Below are 20,226 nucleotides of genomic sequence, written 5' to 3' on the forward strand. Positions count from 1 at the left end.
TCACAAAATTCGTGGAAACTTTTTCCAATCTCGAAGCTGGAACTTTTGCTCTTTGAAAGCATCACCTGAAGTGCTGTTTCTGCAAATAGAATGCAGTGTCAGTGCCTTCACAGCTCCTGAGGTTCCCAAGAAGTATGGGTCAGGTTCCTGGAACTGCAGCATGCTTCCACACATATGGGAGGTTTACAGCCCTGACACCTCCCATCCTACACAAAGAATGAGTATGGTATCTGCCACCTGAGGATTCAACTGTTCTGCTGTGCAGCTTCACAGGTGATGATGCGAAATGAATGTGCGGAATAGTAGCTGATAAAACACAATTCCCTTTATGTTAAAATTACAAAGCAACCTTGAACTACAGGTGGTGTGAGGCCACCAGCCTCTCTGGGCAGGATGTGTAAGGGTGGATCGCAGGAGCTGGAGCTCATTTCTAGCCTTTGTTGTGACCTTTGAGTGAATGCATTGCTTTTCACTTCCTCAGTTACAAATGGGAGGTATGAGTGTGTCTCTTGGAAGTACTCTGATCTACTTATGAACAGTACAAACTCACTCAAACTGCATGTGGTAATGAGCAGGACAGTGTGGTTTATGAAAATACCATCAACAGTTTATTAATGGTTTTTGATTTATTGCCACAATTTGTCTGTCCCCAAAAGTCTGATTCACACACTATGTATACAGCAGAGAAAAGGTGAAATCTCATGATAGGACAAACCAACTTTAGCTTAAAAAAACCAACCCAGGAGAATGGAGGAAAGATTTTGGTAGTTCCTGACAGTTCAGCAGAAGCACTATTACAACTTGCAGCAGAGCAGGACTGACTCTAGAGGAGCATTCTTTATTGCCAGAAGAAAATGCTGATGCTACCAAAACCCATTAAATGCTTGCACCTCGCAATCAAAGATACTTTGGTGCTGTGCATGCGTACATATGTGCGTGCTTGCACAGAGATCTGTTTTTCCTTAGCTTCTGTGTGCTTTTTATGGAGATTTGCTTATCCTGCGGTTTGCCAGAACTAGCCCGGAGGACAGTTTAATCCTGTTTGCTGTTGCAAGACTGTCGAACAGATGATTTCTGATGCTCCAACAATGTGATGGACTTTTCCGAGTTTTCCAGGTTTCTGAGCAGAGTCTCTAGCCGCCTTTTGATCTTCTTCTGATCCTCAATGGCACACCCAATCACCACAGACTGAAACTTCTGATCGATGGGTCCCGCTGGCACGTCGGATGTGCATGCACCGTAAAGTGACATTAAGCGGATTTTGGCATCTTCCAAATCATCTAGAAGTTTACTGACAATTTCATCGATCATCTTGGTGGCATGCAGGAGGGATTCCTGCTGCTGGGCATTCCGGATGGTTTCCACAGAAACCTCCACCGTGAGGGTTCGGCCCATCAGGCGATTTGCTGTCAAATTAAGCTCTTCTCTCTCACCTACATCAAAAACAAGAATACATTCTACATTACAGGGGAATACTTTACTGTGCAAATAACATCACAGAATCACAGAATCATAGAATCATAGAATAGTTAGGGTTGGAAAGGACCTTAAGATCATCTAGTTCCAACCCCCCTGCCATGGGCAGGGACACCTCACACTAAACCATGTTGCTAAAGGCTCTTGTTCAACCTGACCTTGAACACCGCCAGGGATGGAGCACCCACAACTTCCTTGGGCAGCCTGTTCCAGTGCCTCACCACCCTTGCAGTGAAGAACTCCTTCCTAGTATCTACCCTAATCTCTCCTGTTTAAGCCTTCTCCCCTCAAGACAACCAAAGTGCTACAATTTAGCAATAAGCAAGGGTTGTTTTTTTTTAAGTAAGTGGCAATCAACAAGATTTCCAGGGGGCAGAAATGAGTTTTCTGCCTTTGCCCGAGTCCTGCTTATTTCACAGAAGCATCTTCTGATTTGAAATGAGGCATTAAGCTCTCCTAAGAATGTAAGCAATGCTTTTCTGCTGCCAACACACCACTTGCTGTGTCACATTAAAGTAAAGCATACAGTAGTATCAGAAAACTTTATTCATTAACCAAACTGGCATGTTTGCCAGTTTGTGTTAACTGCCACTGTGAGGGAGAGATTTAGGCAGTACCCCAGAAGGCCATAAAGAGAAAACTGATTTCTGACTACCAGTTGCAATTAAGGGCCAGGAAAAAAAATGGGTTTCTCTTATCTGAAAACAGTTTTTCCCCAAACCACGAACACAGCATATTTGATATGTAAGCTCCTGAAAAGCCAATGAACCAGCAATTTGAAGCACCTGATATAAAACATACATTTAGGGAACATATTTAAAGCCATATATCACACAACCATGACAATGATCCTAATCATCAGGTTCCTGCAGGCTGTATGCTGTGTAGCACTCACTCCTGTGCAGAACTCAAAGCCATTAAAATGCTGTTTTTTCAACTGTATTTAAGCTCATCATTATCATCAACTTCCCTCCCTCAGCTAAGCTGTGTTACCTTGATTTTGAAAATAAGCCAGTTGAACAGTGTGGGCTGTCACATTGTCCTGGTTTCAGCTTAAACCACGACACACATATATACCATAGCATCATTCATGGCAGACCAGCTGAACAACAGTATCTGAAGTTACACAGTCAAGAAAAAGGGGATCCCGGGATATGGGAATCATGAGCTGGCTCCAGGGCCTGTACCTTCACCAGCAGCACACACCAAGCAGAGCCGCTCCCTAAGGCACGGGCTGCCTGACTTCAAGTCAGTTGGGAGGGTATGGCAAAGCAGCTGCTTACCTTCGCTGATGTGCCTCATGTCCTGGCTGTTCTGTATGTTGTGGATCATTTCTAGCAGGGTTTCTTTCTCTTGTTCCATAGCAGATGCTGCATCACGGAAAGCCTCTACCCTGAGCATGGTTGAACCAAACAAAATGTTTAAATAATAAAATAGCTGTTCACCTCTATAGCTGCCAAGAATTGTTTTTTTAAGCTTCAGCTTAAGAAGTACAGTCAGTTCTTAATTATCCATGAGACAGCCTCTCCGATTTCATGGCCTTTGCCTGTATCTTACCTTCACTTTTTCAAGAGTCAATATAATTTATAAAAAACCCAAACCAAGAATAATTCAGTAAGACTTACATCTTCTGTTTTACTGACAGTGCTGTTCTGTCCTACTCCATGGCCAGTCTGGATATCCAGAACCTGATGGTACTATAGCCCCATAAAAGAAGTCCTGTAGCTAACTGGCAACTGTTATCAGCTGCTGAACTAGAAGAGAAACAGACCGAGTCCCCATCACACGTGATGCAGTGAGGGCAAAGGGAAAGCCCAGCGGGAACTGCTCTCCCTGACAACTTCGGTCTTGGGAAGCTGTGTGGTTGAATGCCCCCAGTCTGCCCTCCTCCTCCTCGTGGCATAAGGTACAGGCCCATCTGGCCATGGGCAATGTGAAAATGCCATACTAGAAATGTGAGTGCAAGTCTTTAGTTCTTGCCTTACTCCCCGACATGATTTTAAGGAGGGGATTTTGCATTCAAATATGGAAAAAGCACACGTGGCAACTATCTACTTTGGAGACCAAGGACAAGATGGAAACGTCCCCCTCCCATGGCTTTGCCCAGAGGCCTGAGGGCAGGGGCTCGCAGAGGACTTGTCAAGCTGCACCTGGCTGCAAGAGTTGTGCCAAAACCATCAACTCTGCACTCCCAGACCCCGCAGAAAAGCAGTGTATCACGTGAACCTGGCTGAGAGTTTCAGATGCTTCCAGCGCGCAGCCTGGGAGGTCTAGCTGCTGTAAGCAGCACGGGAATCCATCTATCCTGAAGTGTTTATTAAACCTGGCCAGAAATGGGGAAACAAACCATCAGTAAGTCTCTTAGACACTCTGTGCTCTTCAACATGAGCCTGCCCTGAAATGGTGCTGGCTCATTGCTGCTTTTGCTCCTGTGACAGGTACAGAGCTGCTGCTCCTCCCTCCCTTCCTCACAGGCTGGCTGAGGGCAGGTAACTTCAGAGAACAGCAGTAAGAGAAAAGAGGGCGAAAGAACGCTGAAGAATGGGAGCATCTGAGGATATAAATAGTCACGCTTCACATGCAGCCTGCTCACGAAATGTTTCTGTTTTACAAAATATTTAGCCTAATTTAGTCAGTGAAAGCACAAGCTTCAGGCCTTGCCTTTAATGTTCATTCTGAGGAGCAGTGGGAAAAAGTTAATGCAATGCAAATGCTTGCCGAGAGCAAATGCTTTTAATTATTATTTTGGAGTTAGTAAGAGCAATGAGGCAGGTGGAGTCATTCCATGCCTCAGATGTCTGCACTTTGTAATTTAGCAAGTCTAGCAATATTTTCATAAATGCCTCACCATGTCTTTTTAAAAAACTAGTGTTTTCACAGTTTTATAAATGCATCGTGGCCACTGGGGAGCTTAAAGTCAACAATTGCAATAGTGTTTTTAAAGCAGATTTAGTATATTATTGTACTGCCTTAAAAACTAAAGGTCTGCCTTCATCAGATGAATCAATCCCTGATTTCCACAGGCTTTGCTGGGTACTACAAAGAATGTGGAAGAACTGCATTGCAGAGATGCATCCTGAATTGGTGCAATTCTAGAGAGTGCCTACAAGATCACCACTGCTTCCAAAAGCCAGCTACTGCTATGTGAGGTAGGACCGAAAAGCCAAATGATCAGAATTTATGACTGTGTACTGAAAAACCCCCACCATAATTTACCAACTAGAACTTTGATTGACATTTTTTTACAGGAAGTCGTGTAACCAAATCTTGAGAACTATTTTATTTGCAGTAATTGCTATTTGGGAATTATCTTAACCACTTCTTCAACTGCAATGTAACTAAAATCCACTGGGATTCTGATTTTGGTGTATTTGCTTCCACAAACAGCAGTCAAAATGAGCACCTACCCGGCACTGTGTAATGGCAAGTGGAGGAGGCACCGCAGCTCCAGCCATGGAGGCAAAGGGACAGGAAAGCAGCATGACAGGACTCCCCTCTGCTCTCCCTTCTAAAACCTTCCATCTTGACCAATTATTAGCAGTATGATGGGACTAAATAACCTTAAAAATAAATTCTTTGGGTTTCAGAGAGCTCTTGAAGGCAGACTGGAGGCACAGCATGGTAACATAGTGTACTGGCAGCAAACATAGCACCTCAACAGCCAGCCAGCAGGAGCTGCAGCTTGAACAGAAGATAGGAGGGGATGGCCTGAGAAAGACAAGGCAAGGGAGCAGAGGAAACGGGCAGCTGGCACTGCTAGAGACCTGGGTTGCAAAACAACCGGACAGGATCACTTCAGAACAGCGCTCTAGGAGGAAGAAAACAAAGAGCAAGGAAACCACTCACACCAGCCTCAGCGAAATGGCCAGTGCCCCAGACAGATGCTGAGGGCTGCATCAAGGTGAGATGCCCACCACATCCCTGCCCTATTTCACTGCCTTGGCTTGTAGTGAGGCCTCTGGGCAAGGGCCCCGCTGGCTCCTCCTGGCCCCCAGGCCACAGCTGGGAGAGACACCAGCCTACAGGGACGCCTTTCCCTCCTCTGCCCCTGCCAAGAGTGCCAGGTACACACTTTGTAGCCTGCTTTCCTAACTTCTTCCCTAAAATGTGCTTTAGCTTCATAGGTCTGTGTGAATCCTTACTTTCCTGGAGTGGGGAAAAAAGAAAGAAGATTGGAAGAGAATACGGTTTCCACCCATATTCCTCTGCTGTGGAATAGAGTGGAAACACAATCCAAGTCTCAAAAAAACAACCAGCCACAGAATAGAAGGCAAAAAGAACACAGAATACTCATATTCCTGCCCAATTATCACTTATCTTGATGCACCAATATGGTCTATTTCTAACAAACAGATGAAAACATCCAGCTGTATTTTTACTTGGACTGTGTTTGTCACTTTGAACATCAACTAAATATTCCACCCATTACCTAACACCAGAAAAACATTCCTGACTCCTGGTTTCGTGTGGTCAGAGCATGATGAGCTGCGTAGTGCCTTTCTTTCCCACATGCCATTCCCATGAGCAAAGCATTCCCCTGAGGAACAGGTGTACCGGCCGCGCTTTGTTTCCAGCTGAGAAACTGGACACCCGCGTTCTTATGACAGCTGCAATAACTCTGTCCTTTACACAACTCCTGACTTAAACAGCTCTCTGTTAAGCTGGAGGTGCGGACAAGCATTCAAAGGCAGTAAGAAACATCTGAGGACGGTGTGGCCTTCTGCCTGACACGGAGCTGTGAGCAGTGCGCAGAGACAACACGGGGGGCTTCGCCTTGACATCCTCAGCTGCTTAGACTGAGCTTCTGCTCTCAGGTGAGCAGAGACATGAGAGTGAATGGTGGGAGAATGTCCTTGTTCCGAGGGAGAACAGGAGAAAAAGCACAAAAAAATAAGGTTTTAGGAAAGAAAACAAGCAAAAGTCTGACTTATCTCATGTACCATTACGCCCTGGACTGTGTGTTCACTGAGCCACCAGAACACGGTGACTCATAGACACAGACTCTGGTCCTGCTTCCAGCTGCTCCCGAGAGGTCTTGGCACTCATGGGCAGTCAGGGCAACAGGAAGATCCAAGCCCTTACAAGGGACAAATGTGCACCTGCTCCCCTGGCCATGAGCTCACTCCCTGGCAGCCAAATTAGTCCCCCTTTCCCATTCACTTTCCTTAGAGAAAAGGTTCCTCTGTAAACAGCAGGCAGGGACGTACAAAAATGCTCTGGTACTGTCAGAAAAGCAGCTCTTGGAGTGGAAGGGAGAGATGGGAGGGCTGTTCAAACCACTGCATTTCCAAAGGGATGAGGGCTGCCTCAGGCTTCAGCCAACTTTAAACAACTCGAGAACTGAGGCTTGTCAAGGGGTTTAATTAAAGGCTGTTATTCACTTCGACAAATTTCCACTTATTATATTTACGAGCAGTATCTCGAGGGTCTATAGCTGAACTAAACTGGCTGGTTTTATCTCAATCCGTGGGAGTTACATTCTTTCGATTCTCCTCCCCATCCCTCCGGGGGGCGAGGGGAGGGGAGTAGAAACTGCGTGGTTGACTTGCCGACCGGCTTAAACCACGACAAGAACGAAGAAGTGGAAGCTTTTCCTCCTGCCATTCAAATAACTTTGAAACGAGGTGTTTTGGCTAGTTTGGGATGGAAAAAATACAAGAATTCAGTGACTTTAATCAAAGTAGTTTGACTCTTCCTTTGTAAACTGTTCCTCGTTTAGAACTATGCCTGTCTGAAAGACCCACAGCAAACTGGGAGGTGTAATTTGGGGTGTAATTTCTGGTTAACCAAACCGTCTGCTTTGGTTCGGAGACGCTCAGCGAATGCGAAACACATCTTTGCATATCCTGCTGCTTATTTTGCAGTTACATATTCATGCGCCAGACCTGGATGTGAGCAGCAAGACTTGTTTGCAGACAGTGATCTGGTTTAGTCAAATTCAGAGAAGCCTGCGAGGGACTTCAAGGAGATTCAGTTGAGCCAAGGGAAAGGCTAATATAATAGCACATAAAGTCCACTCCCGATTAATGCAAAGCAATGCAGGCAGAAAGGGGAGAACGCAACTCCTGTGTCCCACAGAGCTCTCTTAATTACAGCAAAGTCCTAGAAACACTGTGGGTGGTTCTGCGAGAGCTGCTGATCAATATGCAGCTGTAATGAAGGAAAGGGCGTGTTGGAACAGTACCAGCAGGAGGTGAATCAGTGGTACACCCACAGAGCCCGCGCATCCAGCCACCTTGGGACAGACACCGTGTAATTAGGCAGAGCTGAGAGGGCAAGGGAGATGATTAAAGGCGAGGAATCGGCTCTCATGTTGCCGAGCTGGGGAAAAATCAAATGGGATTATTTGGCAAGTAGCAGGAAGAGACCGGGCCCGCCTTGGCGCAGCGAGGGAATAGACACTGTATTCGCAGCTACTGTGGAAACAGGCACCTAAGCTGCAGGATGCGATGCTACTCATGTTAGAGTTACGTGAGTTACTGTAACCTCAGAGAGGAGGTGGACGGTAAGCACATGTAACAAGAACACCCACAGACGAACCAGAGAGCGCAAAGGGAGGTTGGGGAGACATGAAGCCTCGCACATCACCACCACACCCCACCACATTCAGCACTGCAGATGAAAGGCTTGCAAGAGCCTCAGAGAGCCCAAATGACACCAACTTTTATCCCCGTATTTCCTGCATCTCCTTGTGAAACACCTGCCCGACAGGTGCGGGACAGGGGCCGCTGGGCTGCGGAGCGGGATGAGGGACACGGCTCCCGTCGGGTCACTGCTGCCCTCGCTGCACTCAACCCGCCATCCCCCGTGTGCTGAGGGCTCTCCGAGCCCTAAAGCGCAACGAATCCAAAACCCCTTTTGCGCTTCCCCCGGTAAACGTCTGTTCCCATACATCCACACATGCCCCTATCTCTCGTGTTTCCAGGACACGCCACCTCACCTCAGCGCAGCAGCTGCCATTTTTAAGCCTGCCCCCACCGCCTCCGGTGAGGGGGATCCTCATCCCGAGGTCATCTCAGGAAGCCTCACCCAGCGCCGTCCCCCTCCCGCCGGAGAAGGCCCCGCGCCTGCCGTGAGGAGCGGAGCCGCTGGCTCCCTGCCCCGGCCGGGCCCCCACCTGAGCTCCAGCTGGTCCAGGTTCTCGAGCAGGCGGCTGGATCGGTCCGCCATGGATGTGGAGCGGTAGAAGCGGCCTCGGAGCTGCCCGCCGGACTGCTGCTGCTGCTGCTGCTGCTGCTGCGCCCCCTCGTTGGCCTTGGCGCTGATCTTGGCCTGGGCCATAGCACCCGCCTGCTGCCGCCGGCGGATCCGCGCTGCGGCCGCTCCCTCCCCGCGTCCCGCAGGCGGCGGCCGAATGCCGGCACCTCGCTCATGGCCAAAGAAGGAGCCCGCCCCGCCGCCTGCCCCCGCGGCCACCCCGCCTCCGCGGCGGGCTGCGGCCCCGCGGGCACCGCCTCACGCAGCGCGGTGGGGCGCCTGATGGACAGCCCCGGTGCGGCGTGTCGCGGCTGGAGCGGCCGGCGGCAGAACCGCTGGCTCTGCCCGGTGGGATCATCAGGGAGCGGGGCTCCGGTGGGTCACACCCGGGGGTTAAACTCGCGGGAGGGTCAAGTGTTCCCTCTTGCTGCCCGCACCCCGGTGTCACCGCATCCCATCTCGAGCGGTGCCCGGCCACCACCACGCACCCAGCCTGAGCCAGGGCAGCACCCCGGAGCTTCCTGGGGTGCAGAGACCTCCAAACTGCCCCACTTCTGTCCCCCGTCCCCAGCGTGACAACAGCAGCAAAACCTGGCCCAGCCTCTTGCTGAACCAGAAGCTAAGGGAGGAACAATGAGATTTTCAGTAACAGTATTAATTAACCTTGTTCGAGGTGGTAGCTGTTAGTATGAGAACTTGCCTTTCAGAACATCCATCATTAAAGAAAACAAAGTCCACCACCCCCTAAATGTTACATGTAAAGCTATTCAAAAAGTGAGCTACAAACCTGAAACCTCAAGAAATGGGTGGAAGAAAACAGTGCTTTAAAAATCCAGAAGCCTGTTGGAAGTAGAGGAACAGAGAAAAGCAAAGCAGAGACAGTCCTTGCTGAAAGCAGAACCTGAATAGCGTTCCTTAAAACAAGATACTTGAGATACTGCCATTTACGGCACATCTGTTGGGTGCGACGCATAACAGGCCCCTGACTACCTGCAGAAAAGCTGTTCCACCATCTGTTATTGTCCAAGGTGGTACAAAAAGCCTTACTGGAAAGAAAAGTGTTTAATATTCTCTATGCCAGAAAGGGAAAAATCCCTCTATTTCATGGTAGCCAAGGTAGTGGATCTACCCCTAGCAATGATTTATTCCGAGATCAAATGAAACTTGAATGTACAAAGTGGTGCCTTCTCTCTGGCAAGTGCTTAACCCACCAACTTAGCCAACAACTTGCACAGAATCTCTTGTACTTCAGGTTCCCTCTGGGAGCATTGGTTCCAACAATTCAAGCCACACTTGGGCTTTACTTGCTACTGCAGTGAGTATTTAAAAAGGAATTTGCTTATCCCCAAAGTCCAGGTTTGGGCAGATACCCCCTGGCTCTAACAGACTAATTGTTGGCACCCAGCTGAGAGGGATTTTGTTGCACAGGGATACTGTTTGTGTGCTTATCCCGCTGTGATTCAAAATAGCCGTTTTCTCAGGCTCGTCCATTCAGAATGATATCATGTCCCAAGTGCTCTCGTTAAATTAATTGCCAGAGTTTCCTTTGTTTTAAGTAGCTGGATAAGTAAGGGTAAGGCTTGTTGCCTGTGAGCTCATGGGAATAACTTCTTTTGAACAATTGTTCCATCCATCTCTCTACAGTCTTTGTAGAAGACGATTAAAAACCGCTTCCCACCCCAAACAGAAACCCTTTGTAGCCATGACAGTTTGCAACCATTTGTTTTTCCTGGGATCCTTCTATTCTTCCCGTGCCAATTGGTTAAGTATCAATTAGATTGGGTTTAAAAAGCAGAAATCAAAGTAGCTAAGCCACCATGAACATGTTTTTAACTTGCACAGGGACTTAATTCTACACAGGTAGAAGCTGCAGTGAAACACAGCACAGAACAGCTGTAGTTGCTCCAAACACATTGTGTATGACTTACCTGCTTTGACAGTAAAATGGTATTTCACCCTAGAAGTGAGAATAGCACAAACCACGGACCAAAAACACAGGTTCAGAAACAAAAATGGCCTTCCAGGACAAGCATCGACATTAGTGTCCTGCAACCAGGGGTGTTTTCCCATCTAGAAACTTGGAAGGACCATGAACAGTGCTGTTACTGTTCTCTAGAGCAGTAGATTGTCCTGTGTCCCCTCTGTCTTGCTGAGGTATGTAAAGGGATAGTTGTCACTACTTTTCCAAAATGGCAGACAGTTGGACTGGAAAGATCGGAATCTGTCTCTGGAGGAAGTGATTTACACTTGAGCTAGGAGAAGTCTGGGGAAACCAAAGGCAGGAACCAGGTCCTTCAAGGCCATGAGGCAACAGCCCCCACATCCTCTCCTCCATGGTGAAGAGCAGTGGTGGCCTGGTGACTGCTGGTGCTATCATGCCCATGTCCCCCTCTCCTCATCTTCTCCACAGCTGTGTTCACGTAGTGAACATGATGAACATGAGGGCATTTCGGTGGCCACAGCCCTGGCTGCAGGCACCAGCAAGAATAATGTGAGCAGAGGGTGCCTGTCTCATGGTTTCGGCATTCCCACCTGAGCAGAGAAGTTGCTGGATGTCTCTGTTTTAAACTACAGCATTGTAAAAAATGGGTGCCATTTGCAAAACAGCAATGTACAGAAGAGTCTCTTTCACAGGCACAAGGTCCCTTGAGGTAGCACAAAGAGCAACTTTCCCAGGGCTCGGGCACCTGATGGATCTGTAGAAGTCCCAGAGCCATGGAGATGACTCTGATCTACAGCAAAAGCACTACAAATTGTCACATTGCTAAATAGTACCTTAGTTCCAGTTTTGCCTTATTCCAAACCCTGTCACATACCCTAACACTTTCATATGAGTTGTCATGGAATAGGATCAAAGAGAAAGTCCACACCCAAGCAATGCCATGCCAGAAATTCCTGCCTTCATCTACAGGAACTTCGTCTGAAAAACCGTCTTTATGCACAAGTCTTATGGAAACACAGCAGTTCCCACACCCGGAAGGATGCAGCCATAGCTTGGGACAGCCAACCAAAGCCACCCTGTGGTCTCCCCAGTGCCGTCCCAGCAGCAGTGAAGATGGATCAATGTGAGTTTTTAGGGTACCTTTTCACTCAAAATACGTACCTACTGTCACAGTGGGCTGCCCTCTCCCTTAGCACCCACAGAACCTGTGCTACTGGGTCTTGAAGGCTATCGTTACCAATGCTAATCCAATGTAGCCCTGGCTTTGCTTATTCACATCACTGTTTTAGTGTGCAGACAAGCCCTGGAGTCCCAAGCCTGTCAGAAGTCTGACTGGAGTCCTCTAGCTGAGAAGCAATATAAAAGTTGGTGCGACCATTTCGGGGCATGCAGCATTCTCACAGAGAGGGAAACTGCCTAGGAAATGAGCCAGTGAATTCTGTACAGCTGCAGATGCTGGGCTGACTGTCAGTGGGGCTCTGCGTAAAAGAAAAGCATACAGAAGGACTCCCAGAAATGAGGATACTGCAGTCAAAGTGAACTCACACAGATCTGCAAGAGGAACTTCACATTAAAGCTCCATGCACACTGAGCTTTGCCATCCGAGTGCACACTTTGCATATACTTGCTACAACTGACTTGTTTACATCCACCTTTATGGTATCTCAGACCATGTTATTTGACTGACATTGTTACAACCGAGCTCTAAATCTCTTGAATGAAGAATTTCAACAGGAAACTTGATTTTTAGAAGCATCAGGAAATCATGCAGATGCAGAACTTAATAAAGCTGCTTAGCTGGAAAGAATTGCCAGAAAGTGTCTTTGTGCTAACATCAGCCAATTTTGTGATCTAGTTTTGAAACAGTTCGTCATCCATCCTCCTCACCTCCCTCCAGTTTGCAGCAGTCATTGTAAACATTGCCAGGACAGCACAAGCAGATGATAGAACACTTTCCTTTTAAGAAAGAAAATGGCCTAACTTCATACCTCCACAAACTTCACCATATTTGGTAAGGATTGGGTAAAGGTTTGTATTCTGTGACCACTATAGAAGCAGCAGTGGTCTTGTCTGTGTACCCTGAAGAGCTGAGAAAATTAACCCACCACCCACAAACCCATACAAAGCAAGCAGCTTACAGCAAGCTCATCTCAACTTTTTATTTAGTTCTTTTAAACATGATTAAGCTTCAGAAGCCATCAGGCAGGCACAAAGTTGTACTGCTCCAGCGACTCTCCTAACAGCTGTACTGACTTGTTTGGCATCTCGTCTCTGAACATGACCAGAAAGGATTTTGGTTTGTATGAAAGAGTATGGCACACAAAGCACCAAAGAGATGTAAGAGCCTTATAAAAATCTCGCCTTGTCACCATTTCAGTTTTGTAAGACTTACACATGCACCAGGCAGAAATTAAAAGCATTAAAGCCAACAGCTGGTAGTAGCCAGGTAGAGATCAGACTTTTTCCTCATTAAAGATAAATATGAAAAATCCCCACAGGGTTACTTTAGAAGGGTGAACTCAAACATCACCACAAAAGCAAATTCTCTTAAGGAGGGCTGGGCAGATCACTTCCAGTACAAATGTAAAGGATGCTGGGCGGGCTCCTTTTAACAGATGAGATGTGCTTCTAAATGCAGACAAATCTCCCTGCATATGCAGGGCAAACCTCAAAAATTTAAGCCAGTTGAACAAGACTCCCCAGCCAGAAACATTAAGTCCTGGAACATAATGACTTACAAGACACTTTTTTCAGCTGAGGATGAAGGTGCAGCACCACAAGATGCTGGTGAGCAACAAGTCACATGTCTGTACACGCAGTGTTTTAAGAATCCAATTTTCTCTGTTCTTCTGGAAACAGAAGTATCACAAGCCTGTGATGGCGGAAAACTTCGCAAAGAAAAACTTCAGAGAGTTAAGAGAACCTCAAAAGAGACCAAAGGAAATGAGGACAAATTTCAGTACGTTGATAATTCTGGAGACTACCTTTAACATAAAGAGAATACTGAGACTAGACCTCTATTTAGCTGTTTTATAAAAGCCATGGCAGCAGTGGTTGGGGATTGCTACTTGTTTTGGTAAACAGACAAGGAGGCCAATACAATCTGTTTAATAACTGGAGCTTCAAGTATAGACAATGTGTGTGCACACATGGCTGATCAAGTCATGGCCCATCAGGTACAAGAAAACTTTACATATATGACAGAATAAAGCATTATGAGGAATAAAGCACATGATCAAAATCTAACTTAGCAGACTCTGGAGAACACAAGTCTACCCAGGTTTTAAGCATTTGTTAAGCCAAGCAAAGAGCTTTCTAAGCTTGAAACATCTCTTCATGTGAAAGGAATTTGAAACTTCAGGGTCTGCACTGAAAAAAAAAACACCCATCTACCCAAAAGCCTCTGTAACTTGAACTGAGATGGTTTTGAAGTTGAAAATTTTTCAGTCTCATTCCACTGCTTATTAGAAGAACTCGGTGTTGGAAAATCTGGAACTGATTTAGCTTGAGTCAGTAGCTACAGGCAACTCAAAATCTTCCTGAACAGTGCTTCCTCAGCAACATTATGAAGCTCACACCCAGATATGAACAAGGGTGCGACTTGCAGTGGGAAAGTAAGCAGCAGGCACAAGGGAAAAACATCAAGAGGTCCTGTTCACTCTACCACCTGGGTGTCGAGAGTCAAAGGCACTGGAAGCCTTCAAACTATTTTCTGCTGTATGATTGCTAAAAAGCATTGAGGTAACTCATTAGGATTCTTCATTAATTCTACTTGTTTCAGAAATGGCAATTATATCAGAATCATGACTGGAAATAAAGCAGTGCCAGTCTTGCAGCTTTTCCAACCATGATGACACACAGCTGTAGCTACTCTGACTTTGGAATTGAGAGTGAGAAAAATCTATCCTTGCCCTTATATTACTCTCCACAAGTAGTACTTGTTTGTATAATAAATATTTAGAATTACAGCAGTTAGAAGCAAACTCACAGGCTGATGAGCAATAATCATCAAGCTAGCATTTTATTACATTGAGATTTCTTACTGTTTGACAGCAACCACTAACTGAAGTACAATAGGCTGGTAAAGCTGGACAGCTTGCATAGGTATTTTTAAACAAAGGAACAGAGAAAGGTGACAGATAACAGTTTTAAAACACAAATAATTGTGCACCTTAAACTAAGGACAGTACAAAAATAATTAACAGATTTACATTCATTTATCCAAGGCCACCTCTTCCTGAACAGAAGGGAGCTAAAATGATAGTATATCATTTTATATGAGCTTAAATTCTCTCATGTCTGTTCCAAACAGAAACTAGAAAGTTTATTTAGCTTCTGTTCCGTTAAAAAGTTGTTCCACCCTCACATCAGGGAGAGGCACAGAACCTCTCAAACTTTAACCCACCAAATCCAGCACTCTACCATGCTACTATTGAAAAAGCAGATACATTTATAAAAATAAAGCTAACAAGCTAACTGTACAGCCTGTGGTCCTGCATCTGACATTTATAACAAACAGGACATAGGCAAAATTATGGTCCACGAGGTGAGACTGGCCACAGGCAAGAGTTAGGCCATGTGTTCAATTTATAAACCTGGGATCTAAGCTTCTCTTTATAACAAGATCAGCTAGGCAAATCTGAGATAATTGGAGTTTACTATTTTTATCCATTGCAAAGACCACGTGAAAATGTAAAGACAATGACATTTTGTGACAGAAACATTAGATACAAGAACCAATTTAAACAAAAAAGAACAATGAAATACCCCAAAATACCTAGTAAGACCAGCCTACTAATTAGGCAACAACTTATACTGCTTGACTGGAGAGACAGTTATCTCCCATTAGAAACAGAATATGCAAAAACTTAAAAAATTATTTTTATCATACACAGTATATTGCAGCAGATATCCATAAACTCCAGCTGTTCATCAGCATGACAGGGGACACCAGATTATAAATGTAACAATGCAAGATACAGATGTGTTCTGAAATGGTATTTCTGAACCTTTGTAAATAGATGAACATGCTTCCATTTCGGTAAGCAGCTCTGATGACATCGTGTTAGTGCACTGAAGTATCTTCATTTACATTTCCTCAAGGCTCCTCCTGATAGCTTCTTCCAATTCTGCATCTTGCTCTGTGTAAATACAAAACCCAAATATAATCTCAAACTATGGTCGACAAATAGTTATAAACACAACTACATTAATATTACTACATAAAGCAACAGTTGCCAACTTGTGTGGCCATGTCAGGAGACTGCAAAAAAACAAACAGAATGAAAGTATTTTCCCTCCTCCTGTCTTATGCAATCTTTTAAACACTTGAAAATACAGGAACAACCTCTACAACCTTCCACTGTATTAATTAGGGGCAGCCCAATGATTAATTTAAGAGTATAATGCAACTACATATTTACTGATCAAAATAATACCAAGATTAGAACCCATATGTACCCACCAAGACAAATAAAGTATTAAAACAAAAACACCAAACAAGCAGAGGTTTCAGTATTTTCATTCCAGCTCCTTATCAATAGATATTCCTGTATCCACACTCTAAGTTGGCACCACTGTTGTCACTCTTGCTAGGAAGGCCAGATATAAGCAGTGGAATAGTCTAGATCAGGGCTGTAACATTTTTAATGGGGTGTGTGTGTGTGTGTGTGTGCACTGCACTCATCTGACTTAGGTTAACCTCTCTTAAATACCTTTCATAATATTAAAAAAGACACTTGGTTTCTGCATTACATTTTGGTTGTTTTGGACATTAAATTGTTTGGTGTTTGCGATTTAAATATCCTAAGGCTTATATGTACAGTAAATATTAATACCAATGGTATAAATGGACATATATATATATAAAAAAATGGTATAAATTTATAAATATATATATACATTATATTATAATGTATATATATACATATAAATGGTATAAATTTATAAATGGTATAAATTAAGGCAGCTTTCAGACAGTGTCATTCTTGAATTATCTGCTTTAGGAGGATACAGGCACATCCCATGAGAAAAGCTGTCTTTACAACAGAAGAAACAGTAATTATATATATTAACATAACAGATATTAAAGCTTTAATTATTGCTGGGCTGTTTTATCCAAGACCTAGATTTGGAACAAAGAGTACCAATGAATGCTCTGTCATGGCAGCAGACCCATATTTATTCACCTGGACTTCAGCGTAAATCTAGTACTACTGACAAAAAGGGATACTGGTTTCTGAAAGGGAAGTATTACATGGTCACAGAAGCAAAAAAGAAATTTTGAAACCAAAACAAAGCAGAAAGGCACCTGCAGACAACTGCTCGATTAAAATATTTTGTCAGCCACTGAGCATGTGCAAGAATCAAGCATAAGGTTCAAACTGTGACTCTGCTGCTAATGGCATGCAGTTACCTCCACAGCAATACCCACATTGTCCTCTACTCCCTAGAGCTGCTGAAGGGCCTTTTTCCACCTCGTATACTTGCTTTTTGCTTTCTCCTCCTCCAGAAGTTGGTAGTGCTTTTTCCTGCTTACCCCTTTCTGGGGTTGATTTTGCCGCCTCATTTCCTCTTACCCTGGAATAGAACTGCCACTAACCACGCAGTGAACACAGCTGAAGCCAGGCTGCTTCATAAGGTCAAATGCCTTCAGCACTGCATCAGAACTGGGATGTCCTGTGTGCACCAAATGCCAAAGCTCTACCTGATGCCAATACCCTGTGCTAGGGGTACCCGAACACAGCAGACTTTCAGTACTGTAGATGAGTATGTTTTAATAACAGCTAGTAAACGTGTAACTGAATATATTCTGGGAATGTAAGATTCAGATATCAGTTTTACCTTGACCCTGTATGAATTCTTTATCGCTTTTTTTTCTTTAGATAATTATATTTCCATCAGGTGGAAGAGCAGAGTCAAGCCTCTGAACAATAGATTATTTTCAAAGTGCACTGTAGCCTGTAACCAAAAATTAATGGCTATGTTGTATGAACCACCAGTAAGCACAACAGCAAAAGGATGGAAACAATTTCAAATAAGGCAAGATACGATGTGAGCAGACAGCTGTGCTGCTGATTCAAACTTGTGGATAAATCTACAGCTCTTTAGGAGACCAGAGTGCTTCGTTGAGATACCTAATTCTGAACTACTTATTCAGAAGTTGAGCTATTTAGTCAGTGGTTCTATTCTGAGTCAAGTCACATTAAACTGGTACAAAGTGAGCTCAGACAAGTCTTTAATTGAACAATACCCTGTGGTGCACCAATAAGATCAATTTTGAGTCTGTGGCCTACTTCTGAGGTTAGGAAATTATTATTTTTTATATTTATAACTCAGTGTTCTTGACTGCTCAGGATTTCTCAGCATATTTTACAGATTATTCCTAAGGGGTCCCCTGCCATAAAACTGACTGTATTCTTAGTTTCTGTATCTTCCATAACTAACAGCACCCCTGAACACAGAAAAGTAAAAATTAACAGACCTGCCTGTTCATTTGCTTCTTCTAAGCTCCTCTTCATTGTTAGTTTGAGATCTTCATCCTCTTCGCTATCTGAACCTTAAGTGCACAAATGAAGCATAAGTTACACATTGCTTCTAATAATAATAATAAAAAAAAGTAACAGTCCACTCTTGCACTTCTCTTACTGTAACAACACTGTAGGCTGCATTTGAAGAAATACACTTGTCGTGGTCTGAAAATCAAGATAAAAACACATTACAGTGGTAGTTTAAGACAGTAACTCAAGAGAGAGTTTTTCAGCTACCTTCTTTTTCTACCTAAAATCTAGACGCAAACTGCTACAATTGTTACCACTTTAAAATAATATACAAAAAATAATAGGTGTATGAGCTATTGTTACTGTCTGCTGCATTTGCTTTTTTGTAATAGTTAAAAAAAGACATTACTTTCTACGAAGTGTATCAAGGATTTAATTATGGGAAGAAGTGCTATAGGTGTCTCTGCCTACACATGATCTTAGCTGTATTTTGTTGTTGCGACTCAACTGAGTAGTGTAATTCAGCAGATGTTGTTCAAGTCTCACAGAAGAAAAAAGTCAATACATTTAGTTTAATCTGCTAACTCATCATAGCTAAGCACAAGCAAAACTCCACCACCTTTCCCTTTCTTAATGCTCTTCATAAGGCTCCAGAATGACAACTCTATTCGGAAGTGTCTAGTAGGGATTGGTGTACCTAAGGTGTTTTTTTTGTTTACTTTAAACAGTCTCAGTAAACTACAGGTTAAAAAATAAAAACAAGTCAATGAGTCACATCATATATTCATTCTCCTGCTACAGGCTATTGCTATTTTGGGAGATGGTCTCTGTAATGAGGTCTTCCAGTATTCGCAATCAACTAGGTCTCCTACAGTCATATCACCAGAAGCGCTTTCCTTAAAGTCATCACATTTATTAGTACACCAGCGTGCTTCTGACTAAATTTAGAACAAAGCAAAGAACATTTCAATATGGACATCTAATTTACTGTGTGACTTGTGCATTTTAAATGACCCAAGTTAGATACTCAAAGTGACAGGTACACTTGCTAAAACTTGTTTTAAAATCTCTGACAAATGTATCTTCTTAGAACAGCAACGTTGCTGACTTTCCCAATTCCAGGAATACAAACTCCAACAGCATGTATCAAATAGAGATCAGGAGCACACAAGGATGTCAGAAACAGGTAGATATACACTGCAGTTAAAATGGTCTTTCTCCAGTCACGTGGAAGATCAGCTGTGAATTCTTTATGCAGCTGCCTACTATCTGTTGGCACAAGAGATACTATTTCTTACACCATCTTCCAAAGCAAAAGAAAGAAAAATCCACACAACGCCAAAAAAAGGTCATTACAATCACTTTTGAAAAGGAGGGAAAGTGCAAAGAAAAGGCTTTACACAACTACCTTATACATTATTAACCCTCCTTTTAATCTTCCATCCTGGAAGACATCCCATACTGCTCTAAAAAGTTTTGTACCTGTTTAGAGGTATAACAGCTGAGGCAATCTCTCTTTAACTCATTCCTTGGCAGAAGCATAACGGAAGAATTAAGGTTCTTGCGAGCAGGGCGCAGTAAGGAATCATACAAAACAGTCTCTGGTTTGCTACCTTTTCAAATGAAAATCATAGAATCATAGAATAGTTAGGGTTGGAAAGGACCTTGAGATCATCTAGTTCCAACCCCCCTGCCATGGGCAGGGACACCCCACACTAAACCATGCCACCCAAAGCCTCATCCAACCTGGCCTTGAACACCACCAAGGATGGAGCATTCACAACCTCCCTGGGCAACCCATTCCAGTGCCTCACCACCCTCTCAGTAAAGAATTTCTTCCTTATATCCAATCTAAACTTCCCCTGTTTAAGTTTGAACCTGTTACCCCTTGTCCTGTCACTACAGTCCCTGATGAAGAGTCCCTCCCCAGCATCCTTGTAGGCCCCCTTCAGATACTGGAAGGCTGCTATGAGGTCTCCACGCAGCCTTCTCTCCTCCAGGCTGAACAGCCCCAACTTTCTTAGCCTGTCTCCATACAGAAGGTGCTCCAGTCCCCTGATCATCCTCGTGGCCCTCCTCTGGACTTGTTCCAACAGTTCTGAAGGTTTGTTT

The 20,226-nt window shown here is 44.3% G+C and overlaps 2 protein-coding genes across 2 annotated transcripts in view; both read right to left on the bottom strand.

Annotated features, from left to right (window-relative positions):
• Positions 1-697: 697 nt before the first annotated feature.
• BAG2 (BAG cochaperone 2) lies at positions 698-8,757 on the bottom strand (the record flags this gene model as incomplete). Its single annotated transcript, XM_080616035.1, has 3 exons — positions 698-1,433; positions 2,760-2,869; positions 8,594-8,757. The coding sequence occupies 3 exons, from the start codon at positions 8,755-8,757 to the stop codon at positions 1,033-1,035; spliced, it is 675 nt and encodes a 224-aa protein (XP_080472161.1). The 3' UTR covers positions 698-1,032.
• Positions 8,758-15,290: 6,533 nt separating this feature from the next.
• Positions 15,291-20,226, bottom strand: part of ZNF451 (zinc finger protein 451) — a 36,364-nt gene continuing 31,428 nt past the window's right edge. Inside the window, exons 14-15 of the mRNA XM_080616336.1 lie at positions 18,099-18,173; positions 15,291-15,756 (exon numbers count right to left, since the gene is read on the bottom strand). Coding sequence (XP_080472462.1) covers positions 15,704-15,756; positions 18,099-18,173 — 128 coding nt within the window. The 3' untranslated portion in view covers positions 15,291-15,703. The remainder of the gene's footprint in view (positions 15,757-18,098; positions 18,174-20,226) is intronic.

Source organism: Psittacula echo (assembly GCF_963264785.1).
Source record: "Psittacula echo genome assembly, chromosome: 4".
NCBI lineage: Eukaryota > Metazoa > Chordata > Aves > Psittaciformes > Psittacidae > Psittacula > Psittacula echo.